Source organism: Tasmannia lanceolata, unplaced genomic scaffold (genome assembly GCF_043159265.1).
Source record: "Tasmannia lanceolata isolate RefF3 unplaced genomic scaffold, GAP_Taslan_0.1 ptg000079l, whole genome shotgun sequence".
Taxonomy (NCBI): Eukaryota; Viridiplantae; Streptophyta; class Magnoliopsida; order Canellales; family Winteraceae; genus Tasmannia; species Tasmannia lanceolata.
Window position 1 is genome coordinate 280,566 of NW_027518756.1, and position 15,487 is coordinate 296,052.

The 15,487-nt window shown below is 39.4% G+C and overlaps 1 protein-coding gene across 1 annotated transcript; it reads left to right on the top strand.

Moving 5' to 3' along the window:
* The first annotated feature begins 11,299 nt into the window (after positions 1 to 11,299).
* On the top strand, positions 11,300 to 14,486 carry LOC143865429 (uncharacterized). Its single transcript, XM_077375809.1, has 2 exons — positions 11,300 to 14,353; positions 14,478 to 14,486. Exons 1-2 carry the CDS (start codon positions 11,300 to 11,302, stop codon positions 14,484 to 14,486), a joined length of 3,063 nt encoding a protein of 1,020 aa, XP_077231924.1.
* The last annotated feature ends 1,001 nt before the right edge of the window (positions 14,487 to 15,487 follow it).

Below are 15,487 nucleotides of genomic sequence, written 5' to 3' on the forward strand. Positions count from 1 at the left end.
TGGAAAAACTCTTAGCTAATAACACTAGAGAGGGAATACAAATGAGTCAGAGACTCTAATAACACTACCAAAAATAGACGAGTAAATAAGTCAAAGACTCGCTCTAGAATAAGGGGAACTCTAATATGAGGCTGGGTAAGCCTCCCAAAGGGGAAACACTCTAAATGAGACAAGGCTTGTCTCCAAATAGGGGCTCTATAAATGAGGCAAGGTATGTCTCCTAGACACAAAGGTGGGCTCCAAGTATCCTCATCATTGCCCTTGCAATGAATAAGAAGGGTACCCGTGACTAACAGACCAAGTCGGTCTCCAACTAATAGGGAGTACAAGTTGGGGTACAATTTAGAGAGGGTTCTATTAATCATGCAAGGCATGCCTCTTATATGCTAATTCTATACTAAAATCAGGGTATACTCCCTAAGGGGTAAGATCTAAACAACAAAGGCTTGTCTCCAAGGAGAATGGCCTGATGAGACAAAGTGTGTCTCCTAATGAGGGCTCTAGATCACTGATTTGATGGGGTTTTCATTCAATCAAAGTAATTAGGGGTTCGGTCAAAATGGGGTGTCTACAGTCTCCTATGGTTATAGCATTAACAGCAGTAGAAGGGTTTGCATGACCGGGTAACGGGTTATTGGTAACGTTGGGTTTCGGCTGGAATACAAGGCCTTTCTCGTCAAGCAACCTTTGGATCCTAAATTTTAAGTCGATGCAATTATCAGTGAGGTGGCCAGGGCCTCTATGGTATTCACAATGCTGGTCTGCTCTCCAACTTGCTTGTAAAGGATTAGGAGGACCCTTAGTGGCGGGTAGGGTAATGCGACCTGAGGCTAAACACTGCCTAAGTATCTCAGATGGTGGAACAGGGAGAGGGGTGAATTCTACTTTGAGCTTTGGTTCAAGTGAGGCTGCAGGTGGGCTATAATCCATCAGTACAGGGTTCTGGGACCTTGGTAGCTGAGGGTTGGAACAAGAAAGGTTACTAATTTGGGCTAGTGGAGATGTAAGCCCAAGGCTTCCCATGGCTTCAATCATTCACCTTACCTTCTTGTCTTGATGCTAGCAAATTCAAATTGATTAGGATTTATGGACTAATGTGTTGCTTTGAAGTGTTGTGCCTTATACAAGAATTTCACATGTCTGTAGACACCCCATTTTGACTAAGCCCTAAATCTTCCTGGCTCGTGCCAAATCCATCTGAATCTCAGCATTAGGGTCCCAAACTTCACCCTAGGCTGGATTCGGGTCTCTTTTAACCCACTGCAAAATTTCATCATGATCTGAGCGCGTTTGCCCAGCAAACGGGCTGGATTGGTGTGTGTAGTGTAATGGGGGGTGGCCCACTAGGTTTATATTTTACCTTGAAAAACCTTGTATTTTAGGGAAAATTCAAGTTATCCAAAGACCCTAAGTACCCATGAATACATTTTTGGAAACCTTAAGACCCCAGAAAAATCCCTGCAAAATTCCAGAAAGATCCGACGAAAAAATTCGAAAAAGACAAGCGGAGTTAGTGCAGTTATCAAGCAAGGGGGTGATTTAGCCAGTCAGAGTCGCGCATTTGTGCGCTTATCAATGTGGGGTGCCAATATCCACACCTTTTTTTTTTTTTCTATAAATACCAATCAAGCCTCATTTTTCAAAAAAAAAAAAAAATCTTGGTTTTCTAAACCATTCTTAGAGAGAGAAAGAGTGAGAAATTTAGAAAGGGAAAGTAGATCTCATCGACTGTCATCTTCTCCGGCAAGCCTTGCCGGAATCCGACAACTAGATTCCTTCTCCAATCAACTTTTTTGTCCTTCTCTTCTTCTTCTGTTTCATCTTAATCTCTGATTTCTACTTCAAAATCTTCTCGAACCCTTTTCTGATCCAAACTTCATCTTCTCCGGCCATTTTTTCCGTTCGATTCATCTTTCCGGCGAATGTCCGGCCAAAGATCTGGTCAATCTTATTCTCCGGCTAGATCCCGATCATTTTTACTCCTCTAAGCCATTATACTTCTCTTTCTTTCTCTGATTAGACCTTGTAAACCTTAGATTAGGAATTTTGTGTATAGAATCAGTGGATGTGGCTGGAAATTAAAGATTAGGAGTTATCTTGACCAAGCAATCTCCTCAAAATCAACAGATTCAGCTGAAAACTTCGATCAGAGTTCAGGTTCTATCAGAGATTGCTGAAGAGGTAACAACATCAAGCCTGCAGATTTCTCAATTTGTCATTTCAGAAGAAAGGTAAACAAAAGAATTTAATGTTAATTCTTTTAGATTCTTAGCTTAATTACTTATGATAGCGTTTTTAATATGCATGCCTTATGATTTGGAATCTTAGATCCGATATAATTGTCTAATTAAAACTATTAATATGATTTTTAATATTTACAGAAATTCGAACGAGATTCTTAAGTTCATCTGTTGTGTGGTTAGAATGTATATCTGAAATGCTATTGAATTTGTCTTGTGCCTGGATGATTTTTTTTATTCATGAGAGAACTACTTCAGTGTTAATTTTCATGTGATCTGAGAAAGGATTTGGTTCTTTATATATATATATTTTTTTAGATGCCTTAAATAACAATTTTTCTTTGTGAAAATCTTTTGATGAATGTCTGAATCATATATTTGTTAAGAAGTTCTCTTCATGAAAGTTGGAATGGATTAATAAAATTTAGTTAATATGTCATTTATCTGCTATAATGAGCATTCACTGAATGATTTCTTCTATGAAAATATATATCATCTTTTGATTTTAGAAATCATTTCATTTTATGATCTCATTGCACTGGATAGTTTGTATTAAAATATATATATATATATATATATATATATATATATATATATATATATATATATATATGGTTTTGATTGATATTAGAAGTACATGATCTTTTGGTTTAGGTTTGTATTCTTAATGCTCATATAATATCTCTTATACTCTTGTATTCCTAGGTTTGTTTCGAGTCCCTTTGGTCATTAAATAGCATTAGTTTTGGATCTCATTTTATTGTCAATATGGTGAGACTTGAATTTTAATTCAATATTTTTTTTTTTAGACTTATAAGGTGCTCCATTTCTAATTTTTTTCCTTTCTCATCATCATCTTTATCTTCTGATCAGCCATAAATTCACCCTTTAATCACAGGCCTCATATATCTTTTTTTAATCACTGCAATTTCTGTTTTTGGCTACAATAGAAGTTCTATTTGATGTATATTGTTTAGTGGCTGATTGTTGAAGATTGGCAGATTTCTTTCAATTCAGTTCCTTTGCCATTTCAATCTGTTCCATTTGATTTAGATTAATCTAATATGGTTGTTAGGTAAAGTGAGGTGAAATAGAAACCCTGCAATTATTAGAATAGATGGAAAGCATATTAAAATATGTCAAATTATTATGCTGTTTGTAAAACTTCTCTTGTCTCTGTTATCACATCAGCCATCGGTTGAAATTTTATTTTTTTTGAAACTTATTACAAAGACCCTGACCCATCATCTCTCCCTTTATTTCCAACTATATATTTTGTGGAGATTTAATAGCAATCTTTTCTTTTTGTTAAGGTCTGGCATTGTCATGCTTTATTAGTTGCATATACTGAAAATTGACTCCATTCCCTATATGAATTCCAACTCTTATGTGAAGATCTGGTTGTTTCTTTAATGATGAATGAGATACAACTATACGAGGGAGGTGAGTGTAAGTGCATCGACATTATCAAAAATCACATTCTTGGACTAATTTTAATGTTTATGGATGTGAACTAATAAGGTGATGCTGTCTTATCTGATTCTTGGATCTGATTTTTTTTTTACATGATGAGATAGTGCTTTTAAACTTAAAAGACCTATGATTACAATAAAGATTTTATCTTGTGAGGCTTTGAATTGATTGGACCCATCTCATCAAATGGTTTAATTATTTTTACTTGACAAATGAATGTGTAGAAATCATGTGGGCTGGATTTTCGTGAATTTAGGGTCTAAATAGAATTGTGTAGTTGCTGCCCATTTAGGTTGTTTCACTTTAAAACTATGATTTATGTCTGCCTAAAAGCATATAATTACTGTCCTATGGTCTAATACACATTATAGTCATGATTTTGTAATTGGTTATAAGCATATAGTTGCTGCTCTATAAGTTTTTATACTTTATCGTTATGTTTTGTAATTATTTGAGTCATAATTTCAGCCCCCGTTTGAGTACCCATAATTCAATCCTAGTCTTGATACAAGTTCAGTCCGCGATTCAGCCCATGAGTCAGCCCTTATTTTACACTGTGTTAGTCCCAGTTTTGCATAAATTCACCCCATGAAGTTGTCCCATTTTTGCACAAATCTGTCCCATTTTTACACAAATCTGTCCCAGTTTTATCAAAATCTGTCTATGAACCATCCCCATTTGCACACAGGTTTGGTCCATGAATCAGCCCCTGTTTGTGCACAGGCTCAGGCCAAGATTTAGTCCACATTCTGCCCAGTTTTCGCACTAACCTCTGCCAAGAATTCTAGTCTAGTTTTTTACACATTTTCATTCATGAATTGGCTCACAGTTCAGCCCCCTGTTGGCACAACTTTGTCTACATCTTCAGCTCCCTGTTATGCATAATTTTGCTCATAGATTTGCTCCCAGTTTTACACAGATTCAGTCCACAAATCTGTTCACAATTCATCCACTGTTTAGCACTAAATTATGTCAACTATTCAGCCTTATTTTGCACAAAAGTCTGCACATGAATTAGCCCTGTTTTAGCAAAAATCTGCACATGAATCAACCCTATTTTGCATAAAAATCTGCACATGAATCAGCCCCTGTTTTATGTACATTGCAGTCCATAACTCAGCCCTTGTTTTGCACAATGCTAGTTCATAGTTCAGCCATATTTTCCATGCTACATAGCAGCCTATGCATTTGTGATTTAGCACAGATTCTGTCCATATTGTGAATTTAGCCTAGCTATATTGGTAGTTTAACCCAAGTTTCTTCTAAAATGTTTGCATTATTAACGGAATGGTTTAGTTTTCTTTCAAAATGTATGTGCCAATAGTTACACAATTCATTTTTTTTCTTAAATGTTGGCACTATAAGTTGGAAAATTTTTAGTTTTCCTCTAAATTATCTATATCATCTTATGTCATTCTTATGTATAATTGCATGAGCCTTGTCCGCTGTTTTGTAGAAATGACTGTCTAGAAGTATTTGTGTTTATGCTTTGATTCATTGTCAATGAAATTATTATCATCATAATAAGTTCCTTATGAATATGTTCACTAATTAACCTGTTTAGTGGTGGACATTATAAATATTTGATCTTTAAGGGACGGCAAATACTTTGCCATGATAGTATGATAGTTTCATTTTGATCATTTTATGAAGTCCTTTCACTAATATTAGGAGTGAGATTGAGTAAGATCATCAGGAGTATGGCTTAATAATGCATATCTGTGTGTTGATGAATTGAGTAACAGTAAGTTCCAAATGAAGTTTTGTTCTAGTTGTGTTAAAAATCATCATGGTATCAATGCTTTTTTTTCTTTTCTTTTAAAGACAAGATTATTTCGTAAGGATAATAGTATTGGTTCGAGTAGTATATCTCCAGTTCTTTGTTATATTTTAGATCCTTGTATGAAGGAAACATGTGCTTATATTGTTCCAGTGTGTAGACTATTGTCACATTATTAAACACTCATTAATAGGCTATACATGCTTGTTTTTTTTTTTTTTTTTTTTTTTTTTTTTAGTAAATCTTCTTGTAGATAAGTGCATAATAACTTTACTAGTAGTTCTTGTTAAACATTGTAGTGCGAATATTAATTGTCAGATGTTAGTGTTGACACTATCTAATTTCAATAATACCCCTATTATCTTTTAGGAGTCTTACTTAATTTTCTTGGTAGACCTTTTCCTTATTAGAGCCTTTGTTCATTACAAGGGCGATGAAGGCGCTAGCCCAAGCCCATCTTTTAGGGAGACCTGCTTGGTCCGTGTAGTATCCCTCTTCCTTTTGTCTTTTAAAAGATAGCCTCAAGTCATTAGATCTTTCCATTCATCGCCAGGGCGATGAAGGCGCTAGCCCAAGCCCATTATTAGGGGACTTGCTCAGTCCAAATAGCATTCCATTTTCTCAAAAGACTTGCCTAGTCTTTTAGATCCAAATCTTTGGAGACAGGCATTGTCTCATTAATGAATCAACCTGAGTCAACCCCTAGGAGACTACCTCTAGTCTCACAGGTCTTAAACCCTCTTCTAGTCGAAGACCAACTTGGTTTGTCAGTTATCTCTTTTTCTTATCATTGTTTAGGCAATGATAAGGTTACTTGGAGCCCATCCTTGTGCTTAGGAGACTTGCCCAGTCTTGCTAGCATTTTTCTCTATCCTACCTCTGTGTCTAAGAGACTTACCAAGTCTCATTCTCTTGCTAAATCTCCTCTTTGTGCGTCGTTTGGTTTTGGGAGAACACCCTACTCGGCTTGGCATCATACCCCTACCCTTATGGGTATTGGGTTGCACATTTGTTGCACCCTAGGGCTAGGTAGCTGTCCGGCCCGGCTGAGTGTTTTACCTTTGCCAAATATGCATAAGGTCTCTTTTCCCTTATTACTTGTGAGCTGTATCTTAGTTTGATAGTCCACTAGTATAGGAATCCGTCCTTAGTCTAGAGAGTCAGTCCTCTTGTTCAGGAATCAAATTCTATCATCATAGGGGTTTGGATTTTTTCCAACCTCTCATCAAATCATGTGTTTTTCTATCCGCTCCTGCAAGGTATAGGATGCTGTCCAACCCTTGCAGAGTTGTTATTCTGTCATTTTCTCCCGCAAAGCATAGGATGCTGTCCAACCTTTGCGGGATATTCAGGAGTCTATCCTCCCCTTATGATGATAGGATTCAATCCTCTTGTGTCAAAAACTCAAAAAAAAAAAACACTATAAAACAACCAAAATATCAAAAAACATCTGAAAAACCAAAAATCTTAAAAATCTTGAGTCCTTAGAAGAGTAGTTAGGAATCCTGTTCCGAACTACATTGGCTTGATCCCTTTCAACAGGGTACGTAGTGCAGCTTGGGATTCACATCCCAAGTCCAGCCAAACCTTTAAAAATAAACATTTCAAATCTTCCAAAAATATAAAAATATTCAAACCCTTTTCAAAAAGATCTTTCTCTAGAGTTAGGAGTCTGTCCTAGCTATTTGAAATGTATTAGAGTTAGGAGTCTGTCCTGATTTGTATTGATATGGTGTGTCCTGTCGTGTGGGTGTCCCTAGAGTTAGGAGGCCTCAAGTTGATCGATTAGACACTTAGTCGAACCGATGGCTAGACTAGGAAGCATATAGTCAACCCATAGTTTTCTTTAGGAGGCACAGCCTAGTTACACATAGGATATATGGCCCACCTGCATTAGCTTAAGGCTAATCAACTTGCATTAGTTAGGACATATAGAGAGTCCTAAAAATTACAATTCACATGAACTTAAGCAATTGTACAAAAAAGCTTTAAAAATCAGTCGAGTCTAGTGGATCGAGTCTAGGATAGCGGTTCTAGATGGTTAGGCATAGTAGTTTAGAATAGGGCATCGAACTACGTTGACTCCGATTCTTCCCGAGGCCGGGATACGTAGAGCAGCTGGGATGGACGGCCATCTTGGTCCGAGTCAGGTCACATTAGAGTTAGGACTCATTTTGTCCAGTCAAGTATAGAGTTGATTTGTGTTGTATGTTTTTGCTGTGTTTTCTTACTTTCATGTACAGATCCTATACATTTAGCTGTAACACGCATGTGTTTGCACACCAGAACTTAGACACCCATTAGGCATGTCACTTATAACCTTGTTTTGCTTAGGTGACACATCTTTCATTTATTTTGTGTATGTGTTTAATTTTCATCTCTGAGACATGCATGATTAGGCAGACGTCTTCTCGGAGATATTAGTTCCCATTTCATATGACTTTCGCCCAAAACTCTTCAAAATTATTAAGTAAATGGCATTAGAGACCAGGTGTTTGCACTTGGGCGGATGAGGTGCTCTTTAGACCTTCCGAATTCGTAACCAGGCACGAACCTTCTTTTATATCTCTGGTTATCCGTTGCAACAGAGCATAGTATGGGATCCTTGGCCCACTTCCTTGGATGGCGACTCTTCTTTGTTTAAGGTACGCCTCGAATCTGGGCTAGTCCCCGAATCGAGAGGTATCTCCCTTTGTATCGCCACTCATGCTGTGAGGGGCACTTCTTTCGAGAGTTCCTTGGTAGAGCTCTCCATTCACGTGGATGATCTGTGAGACTGAGCGCGTGGGGCACATCCTCCCACCTCTCTCCGGATCGGGGTCCACAGGCTGGCGACTCTGCTGGGGAGTTCTTGGAACATTGCCTAACTCTGTTAAAATGCCATTTGTTATTAATTTTGAAGAATTTTGAGCTAAAATCATTATAAATGGGAATGTAATCGCTTAGAATCCAGGGGCACCAGATAGGTGTTTAAAACAAGGGATTCACACATTGCACAGCATACATCATTTTGTTCTTTATTTTCTTTTATTGATTTTCTTATTATTGGCTCCACGGGATAGATATAATGCGTGCCTCATGGGATATCACTATCCAGATGGTGCTGTTGTATCTATTACCAAGCTATGCGCCAGTGCTGCAGTCGTAAACACTCGGTGTACTTGTGTTTACAGCAGCCGGTGAGCAATGAAGCATACTGTATATAACACTCGGTGTACTTGTGTTATATACTTAAAGTATGGATCATATGCATAGTACCTGATATTGAGTCCGGAGCTCTACTTTCATTTTACATATATTATGTACATGGATATATATGTTGATTTAGTAAAACCCAATTAGGATCTGCATGTGCTTATATATATATATTGCATTCATATAAGGACGAACATGTGTTACTTACACATGTTGGAGCTTAGATTTAGGAGCCATGTCCTATCCATAGATTATTGCAGTTCACCTTATGTGGCTACAGACGCAGTCCTAATACACTCACATGTCTGTCTTGAGTCAAGCTGCTTGACTCTATGGGATCGTCTTTTAGGGCTGGTGCCCCTGGTTAGGATATATATGTATATATCTATATTTTGATTATCAGATTAAAGCCTACTCATTAGTGAGGCTTCCTTATCTAATCAAATTAGTCATATCAGTCCGTTCTTCGGATCTAGACCCGACCAGTGGCTTTTACTTGCCCTCTCATGGTCGTGGCCTATCTTTTGCTATATTCATGGAGATTTTGTCCATATATCTTTTGATTATAAGTTTAGGACCTACTTTCTAGTAGAGATTCCTAGCTTGAATCAATCAGTCGTGTATATTCATCTCTCAGATCTAAACCTAGCTAGTGGCTTCTACCTGTCACACTCATAGCTATGGTTTATTCCTTGACCTAATGATGATAAGTATTACCTGTTTTTATCCTTTAAATTCAAGCCTCATTTATCCATTCTTTTGTTGTATTACTCAAATTATTGTTCATCCTGTCTTAGATATGGTCGATAGCTTGTCTGCTGTCTCTATGACCATAGTCTATCATTATTGATCTTCTTGATCGTACATTTTGTCGTCCACCTTTCAGATTTAGATCCGGTCTATGATCTACTTTTGTCATTTTATGACCGTGGTCTCTTCCCTGAGTTTCTGATCATCTTTGATCATCAATGGAACATTTGATGTCGCCAATTATATCCTTCTTGTGATTATTGGTTAAGTCCATCTTTATTCTTTGTTTATTCCAAGTTATTCTCCATTCCCTAATTATCCCATCCTATTCTTTGTGTTTAGGTTAAATCATGGCGAATAATTTGTTGAAAGGCTGGATAAGCGAGACTATTGGGGCTCTTCCGCTAGAATCCTCGGATAGGAGTATGGCTGATTGGTTCATCTGTGCCTTCAATCATTTGAGTGTTTCCGATATAAATTGGAAGTTTCTCCAAGCAGCCACTAGATTCTGGGATCCTAATCTTCATGTTTTTCGATTTGGATCATTCGAGCTTTGTCCTATATTCGAAGATTGGTGTGCTTTATTAGAGCTCCCAACAGATGGACTTTGGATACAATCTTCGAACATAGATTCCTCTCATTCCATTTTTTGCAAGCTATTCAAAAATCAAACCGTTGATGCACTTTCATGCTTAACGGATACGTGTGTGCAAGTTCAAAACCTCATCACCCTTTTTTCTGAAAACGTCGATCCTACTAACTCTCGTTTTCAGAGTTGTCGACGCAATGCTTTGATTTTTAGTGTCTTTGCGCGATATGTCATTCGGAAAAACCCTCGTGTTGCTCCGTTAACCTTGTTAACTGTGGTAGACCAAATTAACAAAGGGAGGAATCCCATTCCTACCATGTTAGCAGAGACCTTTTTGGGACTAGATCTTATTGCTTCCCAAAATATCAAAGACAATTTCTGTGGGTGTGTGAAGTTGTTGTATGTCTGGCTTAGTGAAAAATTTCAAATTCTTCAGCGACAAAAACAAAATCCGTATACCCTGAAGAATTTCCATACATGGAAACCAATAGCCAACCAACCTCAGTCCATTGATGAATGGCACAATTGGTTACAACATGTAGAGGAGAGCCAGTTTCGCTGGGTAAGTCATTCATGTTTTCATGTTTTTACTAGCACTTACCCACATTCATTTGTTTACCTCATGGGTATCGAGAAATCTTCTTTTTATGCACCCATTCGAATTCTCCACCAGATTACGGGAATTCCATGTCCTCCCGGAATCATAGTCCCTCCTCTTTGTGAAGATCTTACTCCTGATCTCGTCCGATCCATTGTGGCTGCTTGGGGAAACAAAAATATAGAAAGGAGGTTAGGTCTATCTCGCAAATTCCGACGTGGAGAAATATCGGAAGAGCCCGCAAGCCGGCGAGCTCGGATTGAGGAACCTTGAAGATCCATATCATGTTTTGTTATTCCGATTTCTGCATTTCCCATTCTTGTCAGTCTGTTTATCCAGCTGTGATCAGAGATTAATTTTTTCATCCGTTGTAATCACAATTTGGATTTTATTAATGAAAGTGTGTTTTTGTTTCTTTTGTCATTGTTTGATCAAGATAGTTTATCTCGATTATCAAAATTTTAATCTAGTGATTATACTTCCATTTCAGGATTCTTGATTGAGCAGCCATTGCTCCTAAGAAAATCCTCGTTTCAAAACCAACCTGGTCCCGTCAGACATCTGATTCCAGGCTGAGCCGGCAATCCTTGTCACCTTTTTCTTTTACTTCTCCTTTATCGCCTTCCTTGAATTTTCAAGAAATACTTTCACCCGTCCAACCAACCCCTGAAGCGATGGCAGAGAATGGGCAAAATAGTATGGACACCTTTGAGATGATGAAAGCTATAATGTTGCAATTGAGTACCATTAATGAAGAAATAGCCCGATTAAAGAATGACAGAGAATCTACTACCAAGAATCCTGCACCTCAGCAAACCCCAATCATGCCTCGCCCACCTCCTATGATGGCTCAGCCTCCTGTGTTGCCAGTCTTTGACCATTCTGATGACGAGCAGTATGAAGAAGAGAACTGTCTCCCCCATCTGGATAAAGGCAAGGGGATAGTCGATAGGTTGGATAAGATGGCCCAGGAGATGGAGAGCATGAAAATGCAGGGTCCGAAAAAATTAAACATGGCCGAGTATATGATAATACCGGGAGTTGTGCTACCTCCTAATTTCAAGATGCCGGATCATGATAAGTATGATGGGACAGGATGTCCCAAGAGTCATCTAAAAGCCCTTATTCCTCTCTTACAGCAGCATGGGCTTACTCCAGAGCAGATTGCTCTTCTTTTCCCTAGATCTCTTACTGGAACAGCAAAGAAATGGTTTTTGAGCTTGAAAACCGAAGAGATCAGAACTCTGGAGGATATCGCCAATAGATTTGTTGAGCAATTCTCCATGGAGGAGGGAATAGATGTGACAAAAAGAGATCTGAAGGCGCTGAAACAAGGGCACAATGAAACCTTCACTTCTTTCATTCGCCGATGGAGGCGAAAGGCAGCGCAGATGACTCACCGTTTGCCTGACTCAGAGCAGATCAAGATTGTTGTGAAAAACTTATCATCTCAATACTATCACCACATGGCAATCCAGTACTTCATTGATTTTGATTTTCTAATCAAAACCGGAACTCAAATCGAAGATGCTTTGTCCAAGGGGCTGAGATCAAGACCTTCGTCTGATGTGAGAGAGGGAAAAAGACCTATTGTGGCACCGAAGGAGGTGCACAGTGTTAACTATACCGGGCCTCCCAGTTATGCCAGACCACCAGGTTATGACCGACCACCATCCAGAACGGTGACCGAGGTCAGGAGGCCGATGGAAAAGAAGGTCTTTCGTCAGTTCGACCCTCTCCCTTACTCCTTATCAGTGGCTTTGAAGAAGTTACTGAGAGATAAAAAAATCACTTTGTTGGAACCCAGAGAGCTTCCTAACCCTTTGCCCAAGTATTGGAGGAAAGACCAGTACTGCGATTATCATCAGAATTCAGGGCATTTGACTGACAAATGCATGGCTTTAAGACACAAGATCCAAGACATGATAGAAGCAAAAGATCTTGCCGTTGAAGCACCTAACGTCACTCGAAACCCATTGCCTACACATGCAATGCCTCCCCCGAACGTGTATGCCATTTTCACTGAAGAAATCCTCTTAGATCACTCCCGTATTTGTGCGGTTATTTCTGATAGACCGTATGTTCTGAGATGGGATGATGAAGATGAAGCGATCGAAAACAAGAAACCTTATGTACTATCCCCTCTAGATGAAGGATTAACAGGATCCTCTGAGTGTTCTTGTTCTTATGTCCTCAAGAGTGAGGAGGAGGAAGAGATGAAAGAAAAGATCCCTTATGTTTTAAGATTGGAAGAAGAAGACTTGTTGCTTCTGGAAGATCAGTGTGACGAGCTCCGCCATGTCACACGAGGTGGTCGTGTCTTCAAACCTGCAGAACTCAGAGCAGAAAATCCTGCCGAAGTTGTAAGAGCTGCAGAGAATCTGAAACAGAAGCAGACTGTGGATGAAGAGGAAGAAAATTTGTTGAAACAACTGAAGAAGACACAAGCTAACGTGTCCATCTGGGGTTTACTAATGGCATCACCGAAACACAGACAGGTTGTGCTTCGAGAATTAAATGCCTCTCAAGTATCAGTTGAAATTACCCCCGATGAGTTGGTCAATCTTGTGGCAATGGCCAGGGTTTCTAGAACATTGTCATTTACTGATGAGGATCTACCTCAAGAAGGAAGAGATCACACAAGACCTCTCCGTATCACCATACTGTGTAACAAGAAGAGAGTCCCCGAGGTATTAGTGGATAATGGGTCGGCTTTAAATGTATGTCCTTTAAGCACCGCCACTACCCTGGGATTCGGGCCAGCCGATTTTATCCCGTCGGAACAGGGGATATTGGCATATGACGGAACCAGAAGAGATGTCATCGGGACACTCGCCACAGAAGTCGAAATAGGAGGTGAAACTTTCGAGATAGAGTTTCAGGTTCTTGACATCAAAACATCTTTCTTTCTCCTGCTTGGCCGGCCGTGGCTTCATAAAGTTGGAGTCGTTCCTTCCACACTTCACCAGAAATTGAAATTTGTCCGAAACAATCGGGTGATCACAGTGCGAGGCGACCCTGAGCCGGAAATTGGTCAAATAACATCTGAATTGATCACTGAAAAATCAAGAGATGTTAGTTTAACCGGCTTTTCTTTAGAAGTCTCTACTATTTCCTTTGGGGAAGCAATGAATGAAGAAATAATGTTTCTCTCAAGCACAAACACCCAAGTAGTAAAGATAATGAGGAAATATGGTTATGTCCCAGGAGCTGGCCTGGGAAGAAATCTACAGGGCCCTACTGAGTGGCCAGAGTTGAAAGCAGTCGGCGGATTATTCGGGTTAGGGTACGAGCCAACTCCGAAAGAGGTTCAAGAAATGAAGCGTTATATGATGAAGTGGGCTGAATGCCGTCGTCGAGGTATAGAATTTCTGACGGGACCGTACAGCATGATTATGAACGGCCGATTCAGAAGAGAAGGGGCAGACTGTCCGTTCTATGGTTTTCCTGAGACCTGGTGCGATAAGACTGGGAAGAGGCTTCCAGGGTTAGAGATCTTCTTCACAGATGAGTTGTCAGAAGATTTCTACAGTGAGCAGTTTGCCTTGGCATCGATAGCAGAAAAACCAGCTACAGATTGGGCGGAAAATATTGAGCCGCATCTCCTAGACTCCCTACATCAGGTTGAGGCCCCAATCGTCGCTATGATTGGAGGAGATGTGCCCTTCACGAGTCCAAGGGATTGCATTACTCCAGCCACTGGACCTTTAGACAATTGGACCGCACAGGTTATACCCCAAGTAGTCCTCCAGTATAGTCCAGTCCTTTCAAAAGAGTCAGTCATTTCAACAAATGTGTCAGTTTCTGAGTTCAACCCGGAGTCTGTCATTTCTAACTTTTCTTTTGATGCAGGTACCATAGAGGTCGGAGTAGTTCTCGGAGGTGAAGAGTCGGTCCCTGTCGAGTCTCGGTCAGAGGATGTTTTTGCTGATTTTTCATTTGTACATAGTCCTGTCTATGTTGATACTGATGTCAACATGTCATTTCATTTGAATTCAGAGTCTGTAACGCCCGATGTGGGTGAATCATTCGATGTAATCATCAATTCTGCAAAAGAAATAAAAGACTCATTTGTGTACGATCCTGTCTTTATTTCTAATTCTGTTTCTGATTCTGCTTCAAAGCCTGATCAAATAACTAATAATAATAATAATCAAGACTCCCCCTCAAACGAGGAAGCCGACGAAACTCCTTTTGAAATCAAATACATGATTCAACAAGAGGAGATTCGCCGAGCAAAACCACTCGAAGAAGAAATTGAAACCGTAAATATAGGTGATGAAACTTTAATTCGGGAGATTCGGATTGGCAAAACTTTATCTCCTGAGGAGCGCGAAGAATTAATCACCTTGCTAAAAGAGTTTAAGGAGGTCTTTGCTTGGTCTTACGATGACATGCCGGGATTGAGTGAGGACATTGTCCAGCACAGATTACCTCTAATCCCGGGTATCAAGCCGAAGAAGCAAAAACTCCGAAAACTTAAAACAGAATGGGAGTTGAAAGTTCATGATGAGGTTAAGAAGCTACTTGAAGTAAAATTCATTGAAGTAGTGGAATATCCCGAATGGCTTGCAAATATAGTTCCTGTGCCCAAGAAAGATGGAAAAGTCAGGATGTGCGTTGACTTCAGAGATCTGAACAAGGCCAGTCCGAAAGATGATTTTCCTCTTCCGAACATTGATATCCTAGTAGACAACACTGCTGGACATGCTCTGTTATCTTTCATGGATGGGTTTTCAGGCTACAATCAGATCAAGATGGCGCCTGAGGATATGATGAAGACGGCATTTATTACTCAATGGGGTACATATTGTTGCCGAGTAATGCCGTTTGGTCTCAAAAATGCTGGTGCCACATATCAG

What these genes read in the sequence shown, in the direction of transcription:
- LOC143865429 (XM_077375809.1), top strand. Translation starts at nt 11,300, where the DNA reads ATGGCAGAGAATGGGCAAAATAGTATGGACACCTTTGAGATGATGAAA.